At 53.6% G+C, this 25445-nt stretch overlaps 6 protein-coding genes across 10 annotated transcripts; 2 read left to right on the top strand and 4 right to left on the bottom strand.

The window, feature by feature from the left end:
* Nucleotides 1–343: 343 nt before the first annotated feature.
* Nucleotides 344–9351, bottom strand: LOC117647592 (facilitated trehalose transporter Tret1-like). Of its 2 annotated transcripts, none has more exons than XM_034389422.1 (8): nucleotides 8990–9351; nucleotides 7215–7642; nucleotides 4125–4366; nucleotides 3296–3585; nucleotides 2167–2281; nucleotides 1837–2041; nucleotides 1401–1579; nucleotides 344–1279 (listed from the first exon to the last, which is right to left on the bottom strand). In XM_034389422.1, exons 2-8 carry the CDS (start codon nucleotides 7333–7335, stop codon nucleotides 929–931), a joined length of 1503 nt encoding a protein of 500 aa, XP_034245313.1. In that variant the 5' UTR covers nucleotides 7336–7642; nucleotides 8990–9351; the 3' UTR covers nucleotides 344–928. The 2 variants fall into 2 exon arrangements, with proteins under 2 accessions (XP_034245313.1, XP_034245315.1); XM_034389424.1 differs by lacking the exon at nucleotides 8990–9351 and adding an exon at nucleotides 7987–8113.
* Nucleotides 9352–10315: 964 nt separating this feature from the next.
* On the bottom strand, nucleotides 10316–12798 carry LOC117647593 (hydroxysteroid dehydrogenase-like protein 2). 2 transcript variants are annotated; one of them, XM_034389426.1, is made up of 8 exons: nucleotides 12559–12798; nucleotides 12316–12479; nucleotides 12022–12235; nucleotides 11736–11941; nucleotides 11454–11651; nucleotides 11189–11368; nucleotides 10966–11094; nucleotides 10316–10864 (listed from the first exon to the last, which is right to left on the bottom strand). In XM_034389426.1, coding segments are annotated over exons 1-8 (1194 nt in total). In that variant the 5' UTR covers nucleotides 12561–12798; the 3' UTR covers nucleotides 10316–10763. The 2 variants fall into 2 exon arrangements, with proteins under 2 accessions (XP_034245317.1, XP_034245316.1); XM_034389425.1 differs by lacking the exon at nucleotides 12559–12798 and having other exon boundaries at nucleotides 12316–12499.
* A 439-nt stretch (nucleotides 12799–13237) lies between these two features.
* Nucleotides 13238–16822, top strand: LOC117647591 (laccase-2-like). The gene is made up of 11 exons (XM_034389421.1): nucleotides 13238–13461; nucleotides 13590–13677; nucleotides 13916–14039; nucleotides 14139–14349; nucleotides 14643–14857; nucleotides 14945–15149; nucleotides 15218–15429; nucleotides 15512–15710; nucleotides 15976–16188; nucleotides 16305–16550; nucleotides 16631–16822. Exons 1-11 carry the CDS (start codon nucleotides 13371–13373, stop codon nucleotides 16771–16773), a joined length of 1947 nt encoding a protein of 648 aa, XP_034245312.1. The 5' UTR covers nucleotides 13238–13370; the 3' UTR covers nucleotides 16774–16822.
* On the bottom strand, nucleotides 16814–22134 carry LOC117647590 (enhancer of mRNA-decapping protein 3). 2 transcript variants are annotated; one of them, XM_034389420.1, is made up of 9 exons: nucleotides 21918–22134; nucleotides 21357–21440; nucleotides 20535–20731; nucleotides 19482–20443; nucleotides 19243–19391; nucleotides 18994–19156; nucleotides 18734–18887; nucleotides 18434–18651; nucleotides 16814–18356 (listed from the first exon to the last, which is right to left on the bottom strand). In XM_034389420.1, the coding sequence occupies exons 3-9, from the start codon at nucleotides 20693–20695 to the stop codon at nucleotides 18022–18024; spliced, it is 2142 nt and encodes a 713-aa protein (XP_034245311.1). In that variant the 5' UTR covers nucleotides 20696–20731; nucleotides 21357–21440; nucleotides 21918–22134; the 3' UTR covers nucleotides 16814–18021. The 2 variants fall into 2 exon arrangements, with proteins under 2 accessions (XP_034245311.1, XP_034245310.1); XM_034389419.1 differs by lacking the exon at nucleotides 21918–22134 and having other exon boundaries at nucleotides 21234–21358.
* Nucleotides 22134–23614, top strand: LOC117647596 (60S ribosomal protein L21). Of its 2 annotated transcripts, none has more exons than XM_034389429.1 (5): nucleotides 22134–22289; nucleotides 22860–22992; nucleotides 23068–23201; nucleotides 23285–23414; nucleotides 23505–23614. In XM_034389429.1, the coding sequence occupies exons 2-5, from the start codon at nucleotides 22864–22866 to the stop codon at nucleotides 23586–23588; spliced, it is 477 nt and encodes a 158-aa protein (XP_034245320.1). In that variant the 5' UTR covers nucleotides 22134–22289; nucleotides 22860–22863; the 3' UTR covers nucleotides 23589–23614. The 2 variants fall into 2 exon arrangements, with proteins under 2 accessions (XP_034245320.1, XP_034245321.1); XM_034389430.1 differs by having other exon boundaries at nucleotides 22256–22387.
* Nucleotides 23615–23902: 288 nt separating this feature from the next.
* LOC117647595 (NKAP family protein CG6066) lies at nucleotides 23903–25415 on the bottom strand. The gene is made up of 5 exons (XM_034389428.1): nucleotides 25072–25415; nucleotides 24828–24963; nucleotides 24618–24741; nucleotides 24286–24535; nucleotides 23903–24205 (listed from the first exon to the last, which is right to left on the bottom strand). The coding sequence occupies exons 1-5, from the start codon at nucleotides 25167–25169 to the stop codon at nucleotides 24037–24039; spliced, it is 777 nt and encodes a 258-aa protein (XP_034245319.1). The 5' UTR covers nucleotides 25170–25415; the 3' UTR covers nucleotides 23903–24036.
* Nucleotides 25416–25445: the final 30 nt, after the last annotated feature.

Genomic DNA, 25445 nt, shown 5'->3' on the forward strand with positions numbered 1-25445 from the left:
GCCCACTGTGCGCCCCGCTCGTTGATTCGGGTCATTCGCTTTGCCCCCGACGGCCAAGAATTTCCTCTGTTTTATAGCTGGATAGAAAAGTTCGGCCTTTGGGCTTTAATTTTGATGCGGACCAAAGCACCCTGTTTGCCGTCGCCCGCCCCGTGCTGCAGCTAAACGGTTCTCTCGTCAATGACTCAATGATTTTTGCCGCTGTTCATTCACTAATTGGGATGTTCTAATTGGGGTTCGGAGGAAGGAGCTCGTTAAAAAAGAGTTCCAGGGATAAAAGAAAGGACGCCAGAGTCGAGGAAGACGCTGGAGCGAGTTTTAGTGTAAATAAAAGAAAAACAACTTTGTTAATTAAAAAAACTACTTTATTAAAAAAAACCACCTCAGTTGTACATACAGTTATCTTATAAGGTGAGTTGTACATAAACCGATACCTTCGCTGGTCTTCATTGACTTATATTTAATTTCTGTAGATATTCGTCTGTTTCATTGGTCCTAACACCAAAGCTGTAATTTATTCACTGTCAGAGACAGACGTTTCTCTTCTTTCCAACCGAAATCCGCGAAAAATTTATTTATTCATTTTTTTCTGTTGTACTAAATTTATGAATGTTGGATTGATCTTGTTCACAAGACATTCTGTGTGTCTTAGAATTAACCAATTTTCGTACATATACTATAATGGTTCTGTGTTTTCTATGTGTCTCCGTAGAAAAATTCCCTGATACGTTACGAATAAGGGTCGCCAAAAACGACAACATAAGGATGCGAAATGGAACGGTGCGCCCCGTTGCGCACACTGTAACGCTTGTAAACATCAGGTTGTGATAAATAAAAATACGTCGGAACGAATGTTGACTATTTGCTGCCTGGAAATCAGGCTTTTCCTTCCCGAATTGAGAGAGCGAGCAAGTTGCGGGGGTAGACTCTAGGAGACTCTGCCCTCGCGCACCATGGTCTGGATGTCCTCCTGGGAGCGGCCCTTGGTCTCGGGGACGCACAGCCCGACGAAGGTGAGCCCGGCGAGGCACACGCCGGCGAACAGGGCGTAGGTGGTGACGGTGCCGGCCGCCTCGATGAAGCCCTGGAACGTGTTGGTGACGAGGAAGACGAGCGCCCAGTTGGTGGCGATGGCCAGCGCGCTGCCCCAGTCCTTGGCGTCCACGGGGAGCAGCTCGGCCATCATGAACCAGGGCAGCGGCCCGAAGCCCCACGAGTAGAAGAAGATGTACACGGAGAGCGCGGCCACCGGCAGCGCCCCCCAGGCCCCGCCCTCCACCTGAGAAAAGGAGGGAGGGAGAAAGTTAGCGCGCGCGCTGGAAGTTTTAAAGTTGGCCGACTGAGTCAGTCGGACTGACCGCGACGGCGCGTTGCGAGGCGGGGCCTCGCGTTGCCCTCACCTGGAGGTAGAAGTAGAGGGCGAGCGCGGACAGGGACAGGGCCATGAACAGGCACGACGTGGCCAGCAGGGGCCGCCGGCCCGCGCGGTCCACCACGAAGAAGGACACCACGGAGGCCGCCACCTGCACGGCGCCCACGATCATGGTGGCCACCCAGGGCGACAGGGAGCTGCCGGCCGCTGCGGACAGGGAGGCAAACTTGCATTTCGAGAACCGTGCCAGTGGGCCAGAAGACCGGAGGAGGCGGTCAAAACCCAGAGTCACTAAATGGGCCTCGAACCGTGCGTGTGACCCCACCAATGGCTTGCTCTCCGCACGAGGAATCCATTGGTGGGGTCACACGCTCCGTTCGAGTCCCATTTAGCGACTCTGGAGCTCAAAACGCGTCTAGGAGTTAGGCCGCCTCCACAGTGCCTCCACAGTCCTCGGCGCGCACCTTCGAAGATGTCCACCGTGTAGAAGATGATGGCGTTGATGCCGCAGAGCTGCTGCACGCCCATCAGCCCCAGCACGAGGCACACGGCGCGCGCGGTGGCGGGCACGGGCGGGTCTTCGCCGTCTTGGCTGCCGCGCCGCGACAGCTCCGTGACGGCGCGCGGAGGGGTCGGGTCCCGGGGCTGGAGCGCGCCGTTCAAGTTGCCCTGGAAAAAAAATAAACTCTGGTTACACCCGCCGGGGATCGAACCCCACACGCCACACGTCCCGACAACAGCGACCCAAGAGGGAATGGCGGTTCGGCGAGAGGGTCGGCGTTTACCCTGTTTACCTTGCTTTTCTTGCGGTCCCGGTCCGCCGCGTCGTCCACCATCTTCTGCATGGCCGCCATCTCGGGGCCGAAGTCCTTGTTGGGCCGCAGGAACGCCAGCGACTCGCTCGCCTCCCTGTGGGCAGCAGTGGAGGCGCACCAGTCAATCAGGATGGCCGCCTTCCGAAAACAAATTCGCCCCATATTGCCCTTATGAGAGTGTGTGTGTGTGTGTGCGTGTGTGTGTGTGTGCGTGCACGTGTGTTGGCGCAGGACAATCATCTCCAGCCGGTGACGGCCTGACGGCGCGGGGGTCGTCTGCGGTGCCGGGTAGCGTCGTCGTCGGCAGTGCGACCCTGGGCTTTTCCCAGGATTTCCCGCGCCCCCCCCACCACCACACCTCATAACGGTGCAATGGTGGGCGCGCGGGCAGCACCACGGCAGCACCGCCAGCAGGCCATGAAAGAGGACGGCGACGAACGGCACCGCTTTGCAATGGATCCCGCGGCCGTGGCGGTTGTAAAGGGAGGCCGGCGTCGGCCCGGCGCTGCTCGACACGGCCGGGACTCGAACCCTCGGACCCTTGTCCGGCCGGAGAGGCGCGGGCCGTGGGCCTGGGCCTGGACCGGGCCGTCGGAATTGCGTTGCTTCGCATCAGCAGCCGTGGCATGGCCCGGAACGACCCCGGCGCCTCGTCACTGACCCTACCCCCCCCCCCCTACCCCCTCCCCCTCCCCCTCCCCCCTCCCCCGCTCCCTGCGGTCGACTCGCATGTCGAAACCGGAGAGGTTGAGAAGGGCGGGGAAGCGCCAATGTGAGAAATCAATCTCGCAGAACCGCCCTCGGGGGAGAAGGCGGGCCGGGCTGCTCCCCTCGCCGTCGTCACGTTTCGTCTCGCCGCGTCACTCGCGCGTCCGCCGCTCTGTCTCTCTCGCACTCGCAGAGTGTGCCGTAAGGGAGCGAGAGAGACAGAGCGAGGAAGGAGGGCCGTGCAACCGGTCGACAGCGATCCAAGTTCGTCACTCTCGAAAAGTTAACCGCGAGCGCCTGCGGACTGCAGGGTAGGCAACTTGACGCACCGCGGTGGGGCGGGCGGCCTACCCCGGCGTCTGCGGGCGCTCCGAGACCCCCCGAGACCCCCGGGACTCACCTGTGGCGGCCCTTGGCGAGCAGGTGCACCGGCGACTCGGGCATGAAGGGGAAGGTGACGAGGAACAGCAGCGGCACGCCGGCGCACGCCAGGGACATCCACATGACGGACAGGTAGGCGCCGAGGACGTACACCAGCAGGATGCCGACCGTCATGTTGAGGTCCAGGTAGACGCCGAGCGCGCCGCGGATGCGGTCCTCGGCCACCTCGTCGCAGTACAGCGGCAGCACCAGTGTGCTCGCGCCCATGGACACGCCGCACGTCAGGCGGCCCGCGTACACCAGCCACACCTGGAACCGAGCGCCGCGGGTTCAATTCCGGTTCCGTTATCTTTTATGTTATTTGGGGTTAATGGACCCATGCATGATTAGATAGACTGGCTAGCGTGATACGGCCTCACTCTCCTCCCCCACGCGCTGTGCGCTGTGCGGCCACTGTGAATTCGTGTTTGTGGGAATAAAGCATGACCCGTCTCTGCGGCCGGGCTGACCGGGCCGACCGGGTCGCGCCACCACGGCCGCGCTCAAACGGGTGCCTCTCGCTGTCCGTGGTCGCCGCGCGTGCGTGCATGCGTGTGTGTGTGTCTCTCTGTCCGTGTGTCTGTCTGTCTGTCTGTCTGTCTGTCTGTCTGTCTGCATGCATGCGTGTCAGTCTAAACCGCCCTGGCAGCCCCCAGGCAGCCCCCGCGAGTGCACAGTGGGCCACAGGGGGCCACCATTGGTGGGGTCACGCGTTCGGCTCGAGCCCCATTCAACGACTCTGGAGGCCAAAACGCGTCCGCGACTTTGACCGGCTTCACCGCTCTTCTACCCCCAGGTCGAGTACTTACGGTGCTGGCGTCGGCGAAGGCCAGCATGAGGAAGCCGGCGAGGTAGGGCAGGCCGAGGCCGATGAGGAGGCGACGGCGACCCACGCGCTCCGCCAGCAGCCCGGCCGGCAGGGCGCCCAGCAGTGCGCCCAGCGGCGCCAGCGAGCCGACCCACGCCTGCTGCTCCTCCGGCAGCCCCAGCAGCGGCAGCGCGGGCGACGTCCAGCCCAGCACCGTGCCGGCCGACACGGACAGCAGCGTGCCTGGAGAGGAAAGGAGCGAAAAACGTGACCCCTTTTTTGTTGTTTTGTTTGCTGCTCTCTCTCTCTCTCTCTCTCTCTCTCTCTCTCTCTCTCTCTCTCTCTCTCTCTCTCTCTCTCTCTCTCTCTCTCTCTCTCTCTCTCTCTCTCTCTCTCTCTCTCTCTCTCTCTCTCTGGCATTCAAGCGGCGGGGCGTGGCCCCCCCGGTTGTCAGCCCTTCAGTTGCACGTGTCGATTTCAAAAAGCCATTAAACCTCCCGGGCCGCGCGCGCAATCGCGCTCGCCCGTCGACGCACGCGAGAAGAAGAAAAAACAGGGTCCGAAAAACAGGAAGGACGGCACCAAAACGAGGGAAGCCGCGGGAAGCATCGCCGCGCCGCGAGGTTGCAGTGTGCCACTGCACCGCGTCCGACTTCTATCCAGCAGACTGATTCGGAGCCGTCTTCGCCGCTCTGTCTCTCTCGCACTCATGCGACGTCCTGTAGAGGTGAGGGTGGGGGTGAGGGTGGGGGTCAGGTTGGGGTGAGGATGGGGGTCAGGTTGGGGTGAGGGTGGGTGTGAGGGGAGGGTAAGGGTGAGTGATGGTGAGTGAGAATGCGAGTGAAAGTGAGAGTGAAAGTGAGAGTGAAAGTGAAAGTGAGAGTGAGGGACAGGGACAGGGAGGGAGACGGAGGGAGAGAGAGAGGGAGAGAGAGAGGGAGGGAGGGAGGTAGAGAGGGAGCGACGAAAACGATTCTTGGAATCAGTCTGCACGGCTAAGATGCAGCAGCCTGGACTGGCTGGCCTGGGCTTCGACGGGGGCGCCGCGCCGGCCGCAGCCATGTAAGGGGGAGTCTGATAGTTGAGCCGCCGGATGGGGTTTGGCGCTTGCCAATATCGCCCCAAGTAATTATGCGTAGGGCGGCGGAGGGGAAGGAGGAGGGGGAGGAGGAAGGGGGGAGGGGGAATGGGGACGGCGACGGTATGGTCAGCGCCAATTTAGCGTGATGCCGCGGCTGCGGTCGTTCGGTCTGCCGCCCGATCCCGAAGGGTCGTCCCGTCGCTCTGTCTCTCTCGCACCTACACGGGACGCCGCGTGAGTGCGAGAGAGACAGAGCGAGACTCTCGTCGGCCTGCTGGTTCGGTCGGTCCGGCCCAGCCATTGGGGCCGCGCGTCCCGGGGGGGGGGGGGGGGGGGGCACCGCCCTCTCCAAGTAGTGCTAGCAGTATGCTGCGGTCGTCCGCCCGACTTTGCGCGTGCGTTTTGCGTTTTTCGGCCGCGCGGGGAGCTGCCCGGACTAAACCGCGTCGATCCGCCGCCAAGTCGGGTTGCTTTGGGGCGGTCAGTGCTCCGGCGACGAGGAGGGGCGACTAACTTCAGGTTGGCCTAGGTTACATCCCGGGCGTGCATCGGAGGCGAGACGGGGGGCCGTCCGCGAGCGGGTGCGGAGAATAAACGGCGGCCCTTGCCGCGAGGACGAGACACCGTGATTGCCAATCAGTCTGCGCCAACGAGGCACATTCATCCGTCTCTCTCGCACCGCCGCGACTTGCCGCGACACTGTGAGAGAGACAGAGAGCGCTCTTCGGAATCTGCTGGCGGCACCCTTGCGTCCGTGTGGTAGTTCACCCCGGGCGGTTCGCATGCCGCTGCACTTGAACTCTCGAACGGCGCGCTTCGAGCTTCACGGGTCGATCGCCTCGAAAGGGCGCGAATTCCGAAAGCGTTTCGCTTTTGATGTGGCGCGGGCTGCGCGGGCTGCGCTCGCTGCGCTGCCCCACGTGATGCCGGCCGGAGCGCCGGATCCGAAATCCGAGATCCCTGGAAGGTTTTAACGGCGGCGGCCGCTGCTTATCCCTACGGGGGCCAAGTCCCATTTGCGTCGAGTGCGAATAAGGCGTGGCTGGCGCGCGAAAGGCGCTTTCAAAAGACGGAAACAGCGAACACGCCGGGACTCGCGCCTCGCGCTGCGCCCACTGAACGGCGCACAGTGGGCCAGAAGACTGGCCCACTGACCGGCGCGGGACCAGGCCTTTCCAGGTCGGAAATTCGACCCGCGAGGGGAGGGGGCCGAGGGGGCCGGCGGGGGCGGACAAGGACCACCACTGTAAGAAGCACAAGGGGCTGGCGCGCGAGTCGCCTAATAACGGCCAATAAAGTGAGTTAAAACTCAAAGGGGATACGTACCGGAGTAATCAACAACTAACTCATCGCTGTCAAGGCGGATCGTGCCGTGGCGTGCCGTGCCGTGCCGTGCCGTGCCGTGCCGTGCGGTGCCACGCCGTGCCGAGCCGCGTCACGGCTCTTCGCGCGCGAAGGACAAGGGGATAAGCTGACAGCAGCGAGTTTACTTCAAAGGATGGGGCAATTAGTGAAATGACTGGAAAGGGGCGGGGGGGAGGGGGTGGGGAAGGGGAGCGGGGGAGGGGAGGGGGATGAAGTGGGCCAGAGGGCCGCGACTCCAAATTGCGCCTTATTGGCGAGTCCGAGGGAAGGTCAGGGTGCCCCGCAGTGCTCCGGGACGCCTTTGTCCCGGCACCAATTACTGTTTTCTTGCCGGTGTCGCCCCGGACGGCCCGGACGGCCCGGCCGCCTCGGCCGCCTCGGCAGAGTGACGAGAAGTCGCCGACCACGGCGCAGTCGGCCGAGATGAAACGCGGGGATTTGAACCGGCGACCCGCGGCGCCGGACGCGAGCGCGCTCCCCGCTAGGCTAACCGGGCCTCGCGGCGCTGCCGGCGGCGACCTTGTCGGGAGGCCAAGTGCGTTGCATAAGCGCTGACGCAGATCCGACAGCGTGCTGGCCGGTCCGAGACCGCGTAGGACGAGGTGGTGTTGGGCGACGCCATGGCGACGCCGTGCTTGTGCTTACCCAGGATGGCGGCGAGGTGCTGCGTCCACTCCGAGCCGGGCGCCGACCCCCTCCCCAAGGGCCTCATCAGGGGCTGCCTCTCCAGCTGCGTCTCCAGCTGCGCGTCCCTCAGGCCGGCCATCTCGACAGCGAGCCGGACAGCGAGCCGGACAGCAAGCCGGACAGCGAGCCGGACAGCAAGCCGGACAGCAAGCCGGACAGCGAGCCGGACAGCAAGCCGGACAGCAAGCCGGGCAGTAAACTCGGCAGTGAACCGGAGAGCGAGCTGGACAGCGAGCCGGACAGCAAGCCGGACAGCGAGCCGGACAGCAAGCCGGACAGCAAGCCGGACAGCGAGCCGGACAGCAAGCCGGACAGCAAGCCGGACAGCAAGCCGGACAGTTGATGAATGGAACCGCGACGCGGGCTAAAGGCAGACCCGCTCGCGCCTGTGGGGAGAGCAGAGGAAGGAAATGCATTAGCTCCAGGAAAAGACAAGAGGGATCGGTCGGGGCCGCGATTCAACCCCGCCGAATCGGGTAGATTTGCAAACCAGGAAAACGGTTATCCCCAAGAGGGACCTTCAAACGACCCATTCCGACGAGCAGGGGCTTTGATTTAAAATGGACAGAGCGGGCCGCCGCGATAGTTCGTTTCCCCGTCCAACAGTGTCAACGGTCGGTCGTTCCTAGCTGATGGAACACTGTCGCAAGCCTTTGACTGCTTCACTGTCATGCAGGCGAGCGAGACGGCAGACGAGAGGTGGGTGCGACGCCAAAGTTGGATTCCTCACCCGCTGGCCGAGCTGGCCGCGCTAGCCAGGCTGCGCCCGCCTGGCCATGGTGGCCATGGTGGTGGTGATGGTGGTTGGTGGACCACGATGGACTCGCTGCAGGCTGCTGCCGGCACCACGGCTAGACTCGCACTTCGCACGGGCCACATGCTGCACTGCACATCTGCCCCACCGACTCAGCACCGTCTGTCTGTCCGCCTGTCTGTCCGTCCGCCGAAACCGGGCTGTCCAGCCATCCGCCGCGGCCGGCGTCCGGAGAGGCGGGCGTCGTCTACGCTTGACACCGCGCCGCGACGCCCGCCGCCGCCGCAGCTGACCGCGCCCCACAGTGTAGGCAACCCATTCGACGCCTGTGCCGGTGCGGTCGCCTTCCCGCAGGCGCTCTACGCTGTCTGTCAGTCTGTCCGTCCGTCTGCCTGTCTGTCTGTTTGTCCGCCCTCTATATTCAGCGGCATATCTCAGCCCGACACCGTAATGCAATATCTGGAGGCCCCAAACAATGGCCGGTCGCCGCATATTTGAGGTTCTTCTCGCAACGCGCGCCGTCTCGCTCGCACCACGTGTGAAAAGGCCCGGGTTGTTGACACGGACACTACACTGTTGATCGAAATGGATTCCGCCATTGGTGTGTATTCAGGGAGCTCGCTAGTGTAGGCCCAACGCGTGAGTGCGTGAGAGGGAGAGAGAGAAGGCACGCTCTTTCGTCCGTCAAGCCGAGGATTGTGGAGACCGTGTTACGTAAAGGAAAACGGAGTGATAGGCCTAACTGCTGGCCGCTTGCCAAATCTGGCCGGCTATCTGGCCGGCTGTTTATTATTATCCGTCTTTCGAGCATGTGCCTGGACCATGCCCCAACCCAACCGGCTTTTCAGATAAAATTTCATTTCAAGAAAAGCGACTTTGAGGGAAACTAGCTGCTACCTTAAAGGGTCCTCATGTAAATCTTTTCATGGTTTAGGTTTGAAGGTATCACGCGCTGGAGACACCTGGAAGCTGCTCTTACCTGAGCAAATGTTATCTGTCCCGGCTGACGCAGGCAGCCAGTGCCAGCATCTTCAAGAAGGGCGTGATCTCGGTGACGACCGCCAGCGTCGTCGTCGCCGTGCTCGGGGCCGCCGGGAGCCGCGGGTCCACTTTGGCCCTGGGCAGCAGGGCGAGGGTGTTCAGGGCGAGGGCCTTCAGGGCCTGGGGCGGCGCCTCGCGGTGGACAGCAAGGGCAGCAGCAGCAGGGCCTCGGCGGGGAGCGCGGGGACGGCGGCGCGGAGTCCTGCTGGAGCACGTCGTCGTGGTGGCCGTCGTGGTGGCGCTGCGGGCCGCGAGTCGTTCTCGCGAGTGAGAGACCGGTCGGTGCGAGGCGGACCAAGTGACTGGCCAAACAGATAGCAAACAAACTGGCTTCACCGCCACCGCCGGCATCATGACATGTGTGCGAGTGTGTGTGTGAGTGGGTGTCTGTGAGTGTTCGTGTGTGTATGTCGCGCCCGCCGCGTGTCCCCTTGTCCGTGGATCATCGCCCTACTTATGGAGATGTCGAACCCCCCGCTGCCCACCTCTCCCGCCACGGACCCACCCCCGCCCCGCCCCGCCCCCGGCCCCGGCCCGCCCCGGCCTGGCCCCAAGCAGGCCTCTAGCCGCCAGGACGGCACGTGCGCCGCACCGAGAGCCCAAATCGCCTCAAGGGTAAGGTGCGGGGGACCACCTTGCTGGCAACCTCCCGCCGCCACGCCAAGCCGCCAAGCCGCCACGCCCGGCCACGCCGCGTAAACTTGCTTGTCCGCGCTACACATTGCCGGTTCTGGGAAGATTCCTTGCTGTCGGCGCCAAGCTTGGGCGCGGGTTGCGGCGGCGGTCAAGTGCTCCGATATTCCGATAGTGGCGCTGGAGAGCGCGTGTACGGCGACCGAATGACCTGCCCGGCCAAAGTCCGGCAGAGGTCACCACCTCCTAGGCCTAGGCCGCAGTGTTGTTGTTGACGCACGCTCCCTCCCTGTCACTCTCTGAGATTCGTGGTTGGATGGGTCAGGGACGGGCATACAGTGGGCCAGGAGGCGGACAAAATTCTAGACGCGTTTTGAGCTCCAGAGTCGCCAAACGGGACTCGAGCCGAGCATGTGAGCCCACCAATGGATTCCTCGTTCTGTCACTCAAACGGGCGCGTGTATCGTGTATGCAGTTCTCAGCTAGCAGTGTAACCCAAGTCTTGTTTGACATCAAATAAAATGGCCCAAAAACAATCAGGCATGTACAATTGATTTTTTGATTTATTTTATTTCCTCTGTGTAACCTTGTACCAAGAATCCTGTCAAGGTCAAATAAAAACAGAAAAATGTTAACATCAAAATAAAAACAAATTTATTGTCCTGATTACAGAAGCGTGATGTACAAAATTAGGGGCACAGTATAACATGCAAGGGGTAGACCTACACAAGGATAAAATCTGGTCATAAAAGAACAATCATAGCAAAAATACTAGATAAAAATACTGCTCTGATATGTATACAGTTCATAAAACGAAGCAAGATGCTCAATTATTTAAAATGTATTGTAATAGGAAAAAAATTGTAAGTAAAGAAACTAAAAAATAGGGTAGCACTTTAAAGGCTCAGATATCAAAAACAGTATAGAAATGATCACAGATAGTTGAGCCATTTCAGTACACAAAAAAAAAAATGAATGACTTTATACACACATTTGTTTTGTCTATTTGGCAAGAGAGTAGTCTATCAGTTTTGATAGCCTCTTTTTTTCCTTAAAACAATGAGCAAATAAAAAAATCTTCAGTTCTTCAATGATTCAACAAATTTTTCCAGCTTCATCGCAGCTTGCAGATCCCCAGCAACTTTTCCTGTCATGAAAGCTGCAGATGGCTTCCATTTGCCTATTCACAGAAAGAAAGAGAAGAAGCAGGAATTAAGATGCCTGCTGTTTATCAAATGTAAAATTTAAAAACTGTTAAGAAAATTTTAAGAGAGAACCAACCTGACACCAAATCAAGCAGACTCTTGTAATCCATAGAAATAGTGCAGTCTGCCTTGCCTTCTGGTTTTCCTTTGCCACAAGACCCATTGCCATTCTTCAAATCCAGGTACCACAGACCGTCTTCAACACCTGATAAAAGAAACCAGATAGGGAACCATTTTACATTGCTGAACCTGCCTGTAAACTGACAAAAATACTTCCAGTAATGGGGAAAATTTTGTACCTTTAATTTTGAACAAATACACAGATTGAACATTTTGGACATATGCAGGGCTGATATTGTTCTGAATTGCTGTAAATACTTTGTTGATGGCAGCATTTCCTTCCTCCACTGTTTGGCTACCAGAATCAGCCACAGGGAACTCATCGAGGAAAGGGTCCGGCATGAGCCCATGTGCATTACCTACAACATACCAGAAAATCATGAATCCAATCGAATTTTAAAGGAACGAAAGAGAGATACCTGAGAATGGAAAGAAGCCACTTACTTGGGTCACAAGCGTAATGGGTCAGATCTTTGATGCCTTCTGCCTTGACAACCTCCTCATCGACAAAGAAATTGCCAGTGCAGGACCGAGAGGGCTTGGTGAGAATGAAGTAAGCGGCATCTGATACAATGTCAGGTTTACGAGCAAATCGAGCAGATTCGGACCCAGTGAGCATCTCAATGGCAGCGGTAAAAATAACTAGAAGAAAAAGATCCCTCATTAAAATCCTGTTGCATGAAATCTGTGAAAATTTCAGCTTGAAGGTAGAAATTTTGTACAAACCTGTCTTTGGCCAAAGGGTGTTGACAGCAATTCCATCAGGGGCAAACTCTTCAGCCATGCCAAGGGCGCACATTGACATGCCATACTTTGCGATTGTATAAGCAACATGGGGACGGAACCAGTGCTTTGACATGTTTAGAGGCGGACTAAGATTAAGAATGTGAGGGTTGGGACTCTTCTTGAGGTGAGGCAAGCAGAGTTTAGACCTGCAAGGCAGAAGTAAGGAATAAGTCTCGATTCCGAGCATGAAAATAAAATCATGTCTGGAATATGTATCAGTGCTTACACAAGGAAAGTGCCCCTGGCGTTTATACTCTGCATCAAATCGTATCTTTTCATGTCTGTTGCCAAAGTGTCTGTGAGGGATATGGCACTAGCGTTGTTCACTACAATGTCGATACCGCCAAATTGCTTGACAGCTGCGTTAACCGCATCTTGCACCTGCTGCTCTTCTCGTACATCGACAACGCAAGGGAGGCACTTGCCACCGGCAGCCTCAACTGTAAAATGGATTAAGTTGTGCATTAGACTGTGGTGCTCTCTTCGACATATGAAACGAATAGATACATTCAGAACTTACTCTCTTCGGCTGCCGTGTAGATAGTGCCCGGAAGCTTGGGATGAGGTTTAGCAGATTTCGCAGCAATAACAACATTTGCACCGTCCTTGGCAGCACGCAGACCGATGGCTTTGCCAATCCCTCTAGTAGCCCCAGTAATGAACAAAGTTCTGCCGGCAAGTGTCCTGTAACAAGCATTAAACATGATGTAATAAAATATGTCCACTTTGACTTGAAAGAAGCTGATCTTGAGGCACAAATTACATTTTTGAATGGGTGCTGGGATCAAGTTTCCTGCAATAGTTCTCAGAGGAGGTTACAACAACCCGCCGAATCAAAGTGTAGGTCTAGATGACCGACGCGTGGACGAACAGACCGTTGAGTGCGGATTTTAACACGACAAGTGCAGGGTTCAAAGTCAAACAGGCGATCCAGACGAAAACAACATTGGCCGGTTGTCTGTCGCTGTCAGTCAGCTGGCGCTGCCGCCGCCATCATCGAACTCGAATCGAAGTGTCTCCCTCCATTTCGATAGATCGTTTCGTCATTTTCTCCAGCGCGAAGTTTGAACGGTGGGCCTTCCCCCTTTCCCTTTCCCTTCCCTGTAGGAATTCCGTCCGAGCCGTACGCCCCAGGAGAAAGCACGTACGTATTTTGAAAACCCGTCGCAAACATGTCGGGAATGAAGTCATTTTAACGTGGAACCGAGCGGTGCGGCCACGGGCCCACGATAGGAAGAGGAGCTCGACACCGAGGAAAATGCGGCGACGTGCCGAATCTGGCCAAGCCGCCAAGCCAGCAGACTGATTCCGAGAGTCGTCGCTCTGTCTCTCTCGCACTCATGGGGCGCCCCGTGTAGGTGCGAGAGAGACAGAGCGGCGAAAGCGAGTCTCGGAATCAGCCTATGCTGTGCGTGGGCTGCCTAGCCGAACAACAAACTGAACCCTTTTACCATCACGTTGGTGTCGGTGTCGCTCTAGAGACTCAGAGGACTCAGAGACACGCTGACCGAGACACTCGCAGGCACGCTGCTGCGGGTGCACCTCGGCAGACCTCGGTAGAGCCCGCTGTACAGCATGGCCTTCGCCGCCACCTTCGCCACGCTGCTGGCGCTCTTCGCCCTCGTGCTGCAGCACGCCCAGGCCCAGAAGTGGAGGACCGACCTGGGTAAGCTCCAAAGCACTCGCTCTCCCTCCGCGCCGGAGGAAGTTCTGGAAGAGGGCAGGCAGGGCCGAGACTGCCGAGAGGGCTGAAGGGCGGAGAACTAAAGGGCGTCTTGGTGTTCGCTGCTCCAGGGCCGTGCTACCGGGACTGCACCGAGGACCCCGAGCCGCGGCTCTGCTATTACGTCTTCACCGAGGAGATCTACTCCGTGCTGACGGGGTAAGAAGTACCTTCTCAAGCGGGGTGGCGACGAGTCTTTTCCCTCTCCCCCGGCCATACAGCAGTCCGCGAGAGTCGTTTTCGTCGCTCTGTCTCCCTCGCACCTACACGGGACGGCACATGAGTGCGAGAGAGACAGAGCGACGGAAACGACTCGCGGAAACAGTCTGCTGTTAGTACCCGCCGAGGGGCGGCAACTCGCTCATGCGCTGCTCCGCCTGCTTCTGCTTCGCCCCAGGGCTTGCGGCAACTGCTCGCGAGGCGTGGAGGAGGACTGCTTCCGCGAGCAGTGCGTGTTCGCTGACGGCGTCGAGAGGACGGTCTACACCGTCAACAGGCAGCTACCCGGCCCGGGGATTCACGTGAGTGGTTGGCTCCGTCTCTCTCGCACTCGCGCGGTGCCCTGCGGTGCGCCCCGTGAGTGCGAGAGAGACAGAGTGACAGAGCGTCTGCTGTCGCAGGTGTGCCGCGGCGACGTGATCCGCGTGGACCTGGCGGTGGAGCTGCCGGGCCACGCCGAGGCCATCCACTGGCACGGCCTGCCGCAGGCCTGGTCGCCCTGGTTCGACGGCGTGTCGCACGTCACCCAGTGCCCCATCATCTTCGGCACCACCTTCCGATACCAGTTCCTGGCCGAGCCGGCCGGCACCTACTTCTGGCACTCGCACTCGGGTAGGGAGCACGCGGACTCTGCACAGTGTATTCGCCAGAAGACCGGCACCGGCGGTCAAAACTCTGGACGCGTTTTGAGCTCCAGAGTCGCTGAACAGGACTCGAACCGAGCGTGTGACCCCACCAATAGATTCCTCGTTCGGAGAGCAATCCATCGGTGGGGTCACACGTTCGGTTCGAGCCCTGTTTAGCGACTCTGGAGCTCAAAACGCGTCTAGAATTTTAGCCGCCTCCACCGCTCTTCCAGCCCTCTGTGCGAGAGAGACAGAGTGAACGGACACCCTGCTCCACAGGCGTGCACAAGGTGAACGGCATCTCCGGCCCGCTCATCATCAAGGAGTACGAGCCGCCGCACGCCGAGCTGTACGACTACGACCTGCCCGAGCACGTCATCTTCCTGCAGGACTGGATGCACGTGGACGCCGAGTTCGTGCTGCCCGGGCTGGCCACCAGGCTCACCGGCCAGCCCTCCGACAGCCTGCTCATCAACGGCCAGGGCACGGCCACGGTAAGGTGTCTCTCACACTCACGTCCCGTAAAGGTGCGAGAGAGACAGAGCGACAACGACGAGAGCCTAGTGACTTGTTCCTCGCAGAGCGCGGTGAGCAACAGGACGACGCTCACCCCGATGGCGAGGTTCGAGATCCAGCCGGGCAAGCGCTACCGCTTCCGCATCATCAACGCCGGCTCCCTGAGCTGCCCGATCCAGCTGCAGTTCGAGGGCCACAACATGACCGTCATCGCGTCCGACGGCTGGGACATCAAGCCGCGGCGCGCCCAGTCGCTCATCACCTTGTCGGGTAGGGTGCGGGACGCCCCATGAGTGCGAGAGAGACAGAGGTCGCTTGACGCGCGTGACGCTTTCCAGGTGAGCGGTACGACGTGGTGATCCACGCCCAGAGGAGGCCGACGGTCAGGGCCTTCTGGATCTACGCCCGCACCGTGGGCTTCTGCCAGAACCGCGGCGGCACCGAGCAGCGCGCCGTGCTGGCCTACCAGAGCTCCGGCGTGGCCGCGCCCAGGACGCCGCCGACCGCGCCGCCGGGGATCCGTCTCGGCCGCCAACTGCCCACGGGAACGGTGAGACGCCGCGTCTCTCTCGCACTCGTGGGGCGTCCCGTGCGGGTGCGAGAGAGACAGTGCATGGCTGGTGGCTCCGCAGGTGGTGAACACCCCCGGCGACTGCGAGTCCGAGTCCAACGTGTGCGCCGCGGAGCTGGAGGCGCTGGAGTGGGCGCCCTACTGCACCGACGTGCGCTACGGCTGCAGCCGCGCCGACCACCTCGTCTTCTTCAGGCTCGGCTTCGTGGTCGAGCCGCCAGAGACGCAGTTCAGTCGGGGCAACTACGACAGGTTCCTGGGTAAGGCCGAAAGTCACCTGGTTTCTTAGCCAGAGCAGCGCTTCGACACCGTCTCTCTCGCACCCCCACACACACTGGGCCAGAAGGCCGGTGGAGGCGGCCAAAACTCCAGACGCCTTTTGAGCTCCTGAGTCGCTTAACAAGACTAGAACCGAACTTGTGACCCCACCAATGGATTGCTCTCCGAACGACGAATCCATTGGTGGGGTCACACGTTCAGTTCGAGTTTTGACCGCCTGGCAAATCCACTGAGCGACATCCGCAGCGTTCGGCCCCGTGACCCTGACCGGCGTGCTCAACGACATCGCGTACGTGGAGCCCTCCTCGCCCTTCCTCACGCAGCCCGGCCAGGCGGCGTTCTGCAGCGAGGGCTACATCCCCAGGCACTGCAGGGGCAAGCAGAGCTGCTCATGCTCGCACCTCGTCGAGGTGCCCTACGGCCAGGACATCGACCTCATCGTCGTGGACGAGACGGACCGTGAGTGCCACCGCTCTGTCACCCAAGGCGTACCACGAGCGCGGGAGAGACAGAGTGACACTGTTCGGTCTCAGCCGACCCTGGCGTGAGTTGAACCCGCGACCTGGGACTTTCAGTGAATCCCGGTGACAACACGACGACGTTGCTGGCCCACCCGATGCACCTCCACGGCTATTCCTCCTCGTTCATGGGCATGGGGACCCTGAGGGACGTGCTGGACGGCAAGGAGCGCGCCGCCATGGTCCGGGACCTCTACGACCGCGAGCTGCTGCCCACCTTCGTGGCCTCCCCCGCCATCAAGGACGCCATGGCCCTGCCCGGCGGCGGCTGGATCTGGATCCGGTTCCACGCGGACAACAGAGGTCGGTGGCTGGTGCGGACTGGAACCACCAGCATTCACACTTCGGTGCAGTTGGAAATAATGTGTCCGTTTCTTTGACAGGTGATTGGTTCTTCCACTGCCACTTCCAATACCACATGATCAGCGGCATGGAGGCCGTGATCCAAGTCGGGGAGAGCAGGTACCTGCCGCGGCCCCCCGCGGGCTTCCCCAGGTGTGGCAACTACAGGCCATCGGACTACTAGGATGTCACACGGTCCAAGGAGGAACAAAATAAATCATCCATTTCCACCAGTTGTTTTATTTTATTATTGTTCATTTTTCTTCTAACGCGCAATATGAGTTCGTAACGCAGATTCAATGCCTCAAGAATCAAGAAGGCAGTCTATTGCTACATCCAAATAGATGAATGACACTTATTGAAATATCTTAGACTATTGACCAAGTGATTTAATGTAAGTGGGTATTATTCTTGCTTGCACCACCTTTCAAAAAGTGCTTAAACCAATTCAACATCTGTATGTACATCCACAACCAATTCACATTAGACATGTAGCAATAGCATTTCCTGTCTTCTCAATGTCTACACAGCTGGAAATACCGAGTAACAACACATTTCACAAACAGCATGAAAAATACAGGCAAGTAATAAAATAAGAGCAACCACAGCAGTGCTATTCTGTCAAGTTCTTAAATTTTACAGGCTACATCAACATTTTGAAAGGCACAAGTACTTGCAGTACAGTATTTGATAAATTAGACATGAAAAAAAATAATAAATGAAAAACAGGCAAAGAAAAAGGTTTTTAAAAATTTCAGAAAAATCATTTAAAAATTAAGAGATGATTGAACTTAATTTGGCCAAGGATCACTAGCCTATTACCTACACCTATACTAAATAAATATTCACAGATATAAATATTCAGAGATTTTATCAATCCATATTGCACTTTTATAGGAAATCATAGTTCCAAAACATTACCAAAGAACACACTAAATTAAATTTCCTGGATAAAATATAATTGTTTCAAATATACAAATATACTAGGTTTCTATTACAGGTCTGCTCATTGCACTAAGTCAGTAATGTATTAGATGAACTTTAACACCTAATCCAATATCACATGAAGTAAAATAGGAGGGAAAGGGGAAACAAATGGGAGAAAACTGCTTTCAAAAAGAAAGGGAAGGTTATCAACTCACATTTAAGCAGGTGCAAGGTTCCATTCTTATGATTTCAAAATTCATATTAACAGTCTCTTAGTAAGGAAAAAAATATGACTAGATGAAGCCATTGTGTACAATAACATATGAATAAAAAATTAATTAACAAATAAGACATAGTCAAGGTTGTTTGTATGACGTGCTGAATAAGTTAAATCAATTACCTGAGAAGTCAGGTTTCATTACACAAATGATGCTGGTTTGGTGGCTACAATCCATATTACAGCCTATGATGCAGAAATTAATCGAAAAACAAGATAGTTTTTAAATTACTCGTCGTTTGGATGCAATGGGATGACAAATTTGGAGCCAAATGGAGAACGATACCTGATACCCATTTCCTTAAAAACAACAATCGGGACACCCAGATTGCAGAGATACACTTTACCATTTTGTGGAGAATATGTCACAGGGAGTGTTGGTGCTAGAGCGAATTTCGTGATGATGCCCGGAGTTCCAACAGGAGGAGGATCAAGTGCCAGAACTGGGGCTCGCTTGTTACAGGCCCAGGAGGCTGCCTTTCCGTATTCCAAGGAGTTGGACACGTCCGTTGGCAAATGCCCAGCTAGAGCCATGATAACTAAATCCACAGTGTCTGGCAGTTCTGAAAATAAATGCAAGTAAATCAACAAGAGAGCTAAAACAAGTAGTTTAAAACCACACAAGTATCTCCTAGCTTACGATCAGTGTTGTTGACAATGGGGGCACCACCACACTTGTAGAAGTTGAGCTCTCGCTTCATGAGTGGGGGTGCAGCAGCCTCGTTCACCACTAGAGTCACCGTGCTCACTCCTTGACATTCCAACTGCCGGGCACACATGACTCCCGCAGCGCCCTGGCTGTGTGGGCCGACCATCACAATGACAGTGGGCCATTGGTGGGAGTTGTGAGGGTTCAGCCTGTCAACCAAACCAGCAACAGAGCACATTTTTATCAAGTCACTGAAACGCAGCTAGCATCGACCATAGTGGAAATACCTACCTGTGAGCGCCACCTAACAACTGAAGGGACATTTCTGTGGCACACCTGGCAAAGACTTCAGACTGTCGGTCAAATGTAAATCCAACATCGTGCGCTTTCTGATGCAGTTGCCTCAGTAGTTCTGGTCTCATACTTGGAATAATGAGGCCTTCATCTGAAATACACAACAAAGCCAACTCAAAACAATGACAATCTGAGGCTACATTAGTTAAAATCCTAAACTTTATGAATGTTTAAGACAAATAATGAGAAAATCTAACCTGTTACATATTCAGCTGAACCCGGGTTAGGAACAATGATGGAAGGAATTCTTCGATTGTTTACTAAGATATTTTGATCATGCCTGTAGTTCTGTTGCCTCCTCTGATCATTTGCAGGTTGCACGAGATCAGGTCTTTGAACAGCAATCTCATCATAAACTGCCTAGTAAAACAAGACATAGAACAGAAAAATTAAATCCAAGAGAATGCTAGGGGCTTATTGATGAAAATTCTCAAACAGCAAATTACTTGTTTGTCAAATAATGCCAGATTCTTCTCAAAATCAAATTCTTCATCAAACTCTTGATCATTAGCAGGAGATCCAAAGCAAGCCTCATCCCGCGCCTGCCACCGCTGACGCAGTCTGTCCCTCTTATTCGGAGTGCGGTTACCATCACCTGAAAATACTTAGAATGTTAATAACAATAAAAGAAAGCAAAATTTAGTTGTTTCAGCTGAAAATACTAATGACAATGAACTTGACATACCCGAGCCAGAAGCATATCCATCTGTATTCACTTGCAATGAATTGAGAGCAGCTTGAAATCCCTGTTGCTGATATTTATGAGCATTCTTCTGGGGAGATCCTTGAGATCTAGGGAGAGCGACAGCGCCTTGGGACAACATTTGAGTTTGGTTTCCCCGTAAAAGAGCTTGAGTGGCTGAGCCTAATGAATGTGCTTCTGTAGCATTCAGCAGTAGGTTCTTGAGAGAGGAAGTTTGAGATGGTTTAGGTGCCTTCAATGCCTGAGCACCAGATCCAGAACCAAAAGAAAGAGCTACTTGCGATTCATTTAATGGCCTGGCCTTCTGAGGAGAAATTGGGCTCTCAGCTTGGAAGGGTGCTTGAGCACCTAGCTTCATGCTTCCTGACCCTACAGAAGGAGCTTGGTTGAAATGTAACAGCCCTGCTTTCTGGGGAGAAGCTGGTCCGTTCGAGCTCAGTGCTGCAGTCATTTTGAACCCTCCATGAGGTGCGGCCATAGTTTGTGTTTCTCTAGCAGCTTGAGCAGATTGCTGTCTGCCCAATTGTAGAGCTCGCTGAGACACAGTTTGTGCAGCACTCAACTTAACTGCGGTATGTAGAGAAGCAGGAGCTGCGGCAGATGAGACAACCTGATTGCTGTTGCTAACTTTCAATGCGTCGTAGAGTGCTGCTTGTAGACCATTTAGCTCCAAAGGCAGACCATTGCCAATTTTGGGAAGAGCTTGGCTTTTTGATTGATGGGCTCCTTGCTCACAACCTAATAGAGCAGCTGCCTTCTGCGTATCAAAATCAGAGCCAGCCAGATGTAACGCTCTAGGAGGAGCTGGCTGTGAATGGAAGTTCTGTACCCCTTCGTTCACATTACGCTCAGGACGAGTGGGGATAGGTTTCTTAAGCTTCACTATGGGATCAATTTGAGCTTGGGGTGCAGCAATTATTGTGAGATCTTTGATGTCATGTGCACTGTTAACAAAATAAGAATTATATGAACCACCTTTCAAAATTTTTATGAAGTCAAAGTAACACAATCATAAGATAGGTTTTAAGCATTTACCTGATAACAATGGACGGTGAAGTATGAGGTATTCCATTGTGGAAAACTCTGCTTAAAGTTACGCTTTGGGGCTCTGCTTCCACAGCTGTCACAACACCTTGAAACTTGCCCATAGGACCACAATCGATAGATATTGTGAAACCCATCCACTGTTTGGCCATCTTGAATAACGAATGGTAACTAACAAAGCCTTGAACCTGGAACCAAGCGTAAAACTATATAAGACACAGGAAAACACTGAGGATTTTTAATTTGAAAAAAAAAAGAAAAAACAATTTTTTTTCCTAGCACAGATGTAGGGATAAAAGATGACGGAAACACAGTTTTACAGGAAAATTGAAAAATGCAAAAACTAAATTTACAATGCAATGCAACAGCTGTCGGCTGAGTTTTGACCAGCTCTGAGTGTTGTAACCAGTAACATTGCACACAATATGAGAGAACTCTGTTATAAGGGGATAAGAAAACAAATTATCAGCAAATGCATCACAAATTGAATCCAAATAAGTTTCATCTTTCACAATGTCAAATTGAGGGACAAAGTCACTGTAAGTTCTGTAGTCCACCATTGGACTTAAGATGTGTGTGAAAGTCAACAGGAAAATTAAATAAATTTGGGAAAGACAAGAGTGACCTCTTCATAATGGTTAAAGCTGAAATCATTTTTCAACAGTAAAAAAAGGTGACCAGGTTATAAACCATTTTAACATGGAACTGGAGCGGCGGTAGAAATCGGTGAAATCACCCCACGAAGTTTCACTCGAACCCTAAGGTTGCAACAAGAGTGGAAAGACTTGGAGGCACCAGCTAAAAGGTACCCACCTTCAACTTACTGCCCGCCGAAAGCAACCCTTGCTACTGCTGCGGCAGCTGTGAATGAAAGATGCGGGGCCGACCACTCAGAACCAGTGTTGCCAGACCCCAAGTGCACTGTCCCGCCACCAGAGCGCGCTCGACCCGCCGCTTCCCGCCACCTTTCAAAATAGCCTAAAACCGCCTAATGAAAGCACCATCCCGCCTAAATTCGCGGGACAAATAATATAAAATCCGATTTTAATGTTTCAGTCTTTATTTGTTCCGTGACAATACAAAACAATGAATTAGGCCCTAACCCCAAAGTTTTCGTCTTCAAACCCTGGAAATAATACGGTGCGGTCAAACTACCTCGGCGGCGAGGTATTGGTGCTCTCGACTTGGACCCGAAACAAGCCGAAACAACCAAAAAAGACCATTTCGATCACCAGGAATCAAAACCGCCCAAATTTGTATCATTTATAGCCTAATTTGCGATTTCCCGGAAATCGGAATTTCGACCCGCCGACTGAGACCAAAAAATAGCCTAAGTGGCGGTTTCTAGCCTAATCTGGCAACCCTGCTCAGAACCAACACTTGCTTGGTGTTGGGGACGCGCATAACCCTTCAAGCAAATCGATAAATTGCGTTGTAGAGAGACCAGACGGTTCCCCAAAAGTTCTAATTTTCTCAAAGATTTGAGTGAGAGACTACATAGGACGTTTCGAGGAGTGTAAGCCGGGATGCCTAATCTCAGGAGTTCCTTTCGCGTCTTTTCCTTTCACTCTCACCGCGCACCCACCCCTCCTTTCCCCTGTCCTCCACTTGAATCCGCTCGCGTTATTTCTCATCTTAGTTTCTCTAGTAATTTCTCATACCTAACCGAAACAAACCGGAAATTCCTTTCGTCCGTTCTTTTCTTCTTTCATTCTTCCTCCATCGGCGCTGTTGTGTGTTCGCAGGGTGCGTATCTTTCAGTCGAAACTTTAAAATAATTTCTCGAGCAGTCTCCGAACAGCTTTTTGATCTGTTCTCAGTTTAAGTCGCGTCGTAGGCCGTTTGTAAGTGCACGTAATTTCGGTGGGAAAGGTGTGCTTGACGTTTTCTCACTACGCGTCCGTGTTCGGCGTCCGCTCGTGTCTCGCCGACGTCCGCGGCCACGTGTGAGCGTATTGTGTTTCTGAAAACCCGTCAGGTTTTTTCAGCGGCGATCTTGGCCTGTCCCGATTATCTCCGTGTTATTCACGATTTTACCTGGCTTCTGGGTGCCCCTTTGACGTCGCTGCTAGGGACAGTTGTATGGCCCCTGGACCTAACCTCTCATTAGATGTGGCTCTGGTCCAGTCGGCTCTAGTCAGATCCATACTTTGCTCCGAGAGAGTCGTTCGGGTTTTCCTTCGCCCGTTCTCTATTTTGCGTTGTGCGGTTGAAGCTTAGACGCCCTGTATCGTTTCCGACGAGGCTTCGTCTGTTCTTTAAATTTATTTGCTGGAATATCGAACGTTATATCAATGTTTTGTCGTCTTTTTGCAGCACCATGACGAATCCCAAAGGTTACCGGCGGGGAACCCGCGACCTCTTCTCGAGGAGGTTCCGGACCAAGGGAACCATTCCCCTGTCGACGTATATGAAGGTTTACAAGATTGGAGATATTGTTGATATCAAGGTAAGGCTGTGCTGTATGCTTCTTTCTGACTGAGTTTATGTTGTTTCTGTTTGCTCATTCTTATTGTTTTTGTAGGGTAACGGTGCGATCCAGAAGGGTCTGCCCCACAAATCTTACCATGGCCGCACTGGCAGAGTTTTCAACGTCACCAAACACGCACTTGGTGTCATTGTCAACAAGAGAGTCCGCGGAAAGATCCTCCCTAAGAGGTAAGTTGTTGGTCTGCCCGTCTGGCTTGGTCTTTTCTATTTCCATTGGACATCTTGTTTAAATGTCATCACTTTGATTTCAGAATTAACATCAGAATAGAACACGTAACCCACTCCAAGTGCAGAGAGGATTTCCTCCGACGTGTTAAGGAGAACGAGCGGCTGAGGAAGGAAGCTCGGGAGACTGGTAAAGTTGCTATCATCAAGAGGCAGGTGAGCATTTGACTGTCCTTAGTCTCGTTTTGTTGTGGTTCATTGTGTTTTTCAACATGAAACTAACAAAAAATTCTTGTTCGCTTTCAGCCCCAGGGACCCAGGCCCCGTCACATTGTCAAGGGACAGGAGCTCATCCAGCTTGCACCTATCCCATACGAGTTTGTGGCATAAGAAGGATTAAAATTTAACTATTATCACTTGAGTTTTCATTCCCTTTCCTTAATCTTTTCACTTCAATTTAAATGTATTGTGTGTGGGATTTGGAGAATTTTGAGAAACTTAAGGCATTCAATTACAATGTTTAGTCACAATGTTACTTACAAAGATACTTACAGTTAACTAGTGATGGGGAAACATTTATCTGACAAACTCTAACAAATTTTTTTAGATGAGCCTGGTGGCTGGAAGTAACTGACACTGACACTCAGATTGTACTACAGCTGGCCTTCCCTCTGAGGAGAACATTGGAGAAATGGGTAGAGAGCCCAGTTTTCAAAGACTTTATCACAGGAAAATTCTACAATACACAATTCCCTTAATATTTACACTTGATTTACACTTGGTTGATTAAGTTATGACATTATTCAAAGAAATACTTTTATACAATAGTAAGACATTTTTAAGACTTCTTCTCCAGCTTACTGGTAACCATTTCTCTAAACTGAGACAGGATACGGTTTTCTCTCTTCTGCCGTTCTTCTTTGCTGAACATAGCAAGGGCTCTCTTTTCATCAGCAGAATAAATTTGGTTCTCCTTACGAATTCGAACAGCCTCCATTCTCCGGTGCCTGCAAACCAAGGAAATACATTAGTCATATTATATTGCAGAGCAGTACTAGTACTCACTTTGAGGAAGCTATCCGCTCACCTGCTTCCACTCATAACATAGCCAACTGATTCATAATTAGCTATCTCATCAGATGTTAAGCCAATTTCACCTCGGCGTGGAATACGTTTTCCATCTGCAACATACGCTGCCATTGCAGCACCTTCACCGGGAAGTAAAGCCTTGCCAAAGTCTTTGGCAGATAATCCCCCATGAGAGCTTTGAACAGGGCCTACAACACCATCTTCGTCATCTGAGGAGGAGGAGGATCTTCGAGACTTTCTCTGGGCCACTGTAATCACACACATGGAGAGTGTAATCGAAACCACTTTCATTAAAAGCAGTAATACATACGACAAGGACTGGTCACTTACCATCCTTTTCCACCCATTGTGCTTCAGAGTCACTGTCATCTGACGAGCTGCTTGAAGATGAATCTCGCTTCTTTTTGGATTTCTTTGACTTTTTCTCCTTCTTGCGCTTCTTTTTGCTGGATTTCTGTTGTTTGCAAAGAGGGATAAAACTGGGTGAATATCATATCAAAAATTAACCATCACAAACAACAAGCAATCACTGAACACTACCTTTGACTTGTGTTCCTTGTGGTGTTTCTTCTTTTTCTTTTTTTCTTTCTTAGACTTTTTGCTATCAGGAGCATCTGCGTCAGGTTGTTCTCTCTTCCGTTTAGCCGCCTCTATCAAATATTCTGAAGTATCCGAGCTGGAAATAAAAAAATAAAAAGATGCAGACAGCGCAATGGGAATCAAGACTCATTACAACACAGGATTCAGTTGAATTTCTACTTCTTTCTAGCAGCAGATAACTCACTCATCACAGCGCGAAGGTGATCTTCCCCAAACACCTCTTGCACCTTCCAGCCCTATTTTCTCCCGCTCTTCTCTCCTGTGATCCATAAAATCAGTCATGATGTCTGAGGTTATGTTTCACTGGGATGCCTTGTTTACTTTTCAGTTTATTTTTAACTGCTGAACATTTTAGGGGTAAAAAATTCAACACGACCGGAAAGACCTCTGAACTACTAAACACCAGTTTTCAAACGAGCCGTAATCAGCCCAAACTTTATAGGGGAAGGGAAAATTAAAATTAAAATTATAACATCGAAAGGTTGTCGTAGCTGGTCGTAGCCCTCTAGAAAGAAGCAGAGAACTTGGCGCCTTTGAAAGGTGAGAAATCTAGCTATC

Source organism: Thrips palmi, unplaced genomic scaffold (assembly GCF_012932325.1).
Source record: "Thrips palmi isolate BJ-2018 unplaced genomic scaffold, TpBJ-2018v1 HiC_scaffold_2, whole genome shotgun sequence".
NCBI lineage: Eukaryota > Metazoa > Arthropoda > Insecta > Thysanoptera > Thripidae > Thrips > Thrips palmi.

Excerpts from the sequence above, each read along its gene's own strand:
- LOC117647592 (XM_034389422.1), bottom strand. The coding sequence starts at position 7,335 with ATGGCCGGCCTGAGGGACGCGCAGCTGGAGACGCAGCTGGAGAGGCAG. Across the intron at positions 2,042-2,166 it reads GGGACCGCAAGAAAAGCAAG|GGCAACTTGAACGGCGCGCT; the intron begins GTAAACAGGGTA and ends TTTTTTTTCCAG. Across the intron at positions 1,580-1,836 it reads CACGGTGGACATCTTCGAAG|CGGCCGGCAGCTCCCTGTCG; the intron begins GTGCGCGCCGAG and ends CCCTGTCCGCAG.
- LOC117647593 (XM_034389425.1), bottom strand. The coding sequence starts at position 12,499 with ATGTTTAATGCTTGTTACAGGACACTTGCCGGCAGAACTTTGTTCATT. Across the intron at positions 12,236-12,315 it reads CTACACGGCAGCCGAAGAGA|TTGAGGCTGCCGGTGGCAAG; the intron begins GTAAGTTCTGAA and ends TCCATTTTACAG. Across the intron at positions 11,652-11,735 it reads CACCCTTTGGCCAAAGACAG|TTATTTTTACCGCTGCCATT; the intron begins GTTTGTACAAAA and ends TTTTTCTTCTAG.
- LOC117647591 (XM_034389421.1), top strand. The coding sequence starts at position 13,371 with ATGGCCTTCGCCGCCACCTTCGCCACGCTGCTGGCGCTCTTCGCCCTC. Across the intron at positions 13,678-13,915 it reads ATCTACTCCGTGCTGACGGG|GGCTTGCGGCAACTGCTCGC; the intron begins GTAAGAAGTACC and ends GCTTCGCCCCAG. Across the intron at positions 16,551-16,630 it reads GTTCCACGCGGACAACAGAG|GTGATTGGTTCTTCCACTGC; the intron begins GTCGGTGGCTGG and ends TTTCTTTGACAG.
- LOC117647590 (XM_034389419.1), bottom strand. Across the intron at positions 18,888-18,993 it reads TTCAGCTGAATATGTAACAG|ATGAAGGCCTCATTATTCCA; the intron begins GTTAGATTTTCT and ends TGTGTATTTCAG. Across the intron at positions 18,652-18,733 it reads TTGTTAGGTGGCGCTCACAG|GCTGAACCCTCACAACTCCC; the intron begins GTAGGTATTTCC and ends TTTGGTTGACAG.
- LOC117647596 (XM_034389429.1), top strand. The coding sequence starts at position 22,864 with ATGACGAATCCCAAAGGTTACCGGCGGGGAACCCGCGACCTCTTCTCG. Across the intron at positions 22,993-23,067 it reads GAGATATTGTTGATATCAAG|GGTAACGGTGCGATCCAGAA; the intron begins GTAAGGCTGTGC and ends TTGTTTTTGTAG. Across the intron at positions 23,415-23,504 it reads TTGCTATCATCAAGAGGCAG|CCCCAGGGACCCAGGCCCCG; the intron begins GTGAGCATTTGA and ends GTTCGCTTTCAG.
- LOC117647595 (XM_034389428.1), bottom strand. The coding sequence starts at position 25,169 with ATGACTGATTTTATGGATCACAGGAGAGAAGAGCGGGAGAAAATAGGG. Across the intron at positions 24,964-25,071 it reads TCACCTTCGCGCTGTGATGA|CTCGGATACTTCAGAATATT; the intron begins GTGAGTTATCTG and ends TTTTATTTCCAG. Across the intron at positions 24,536-24,617 it reads ACAATGGGTGGAAAAGGATG|TGGCCCAGAGAAAGTCTCGA; the intron begins GTAAGTGACCAG and ends GTGTGATTACAG.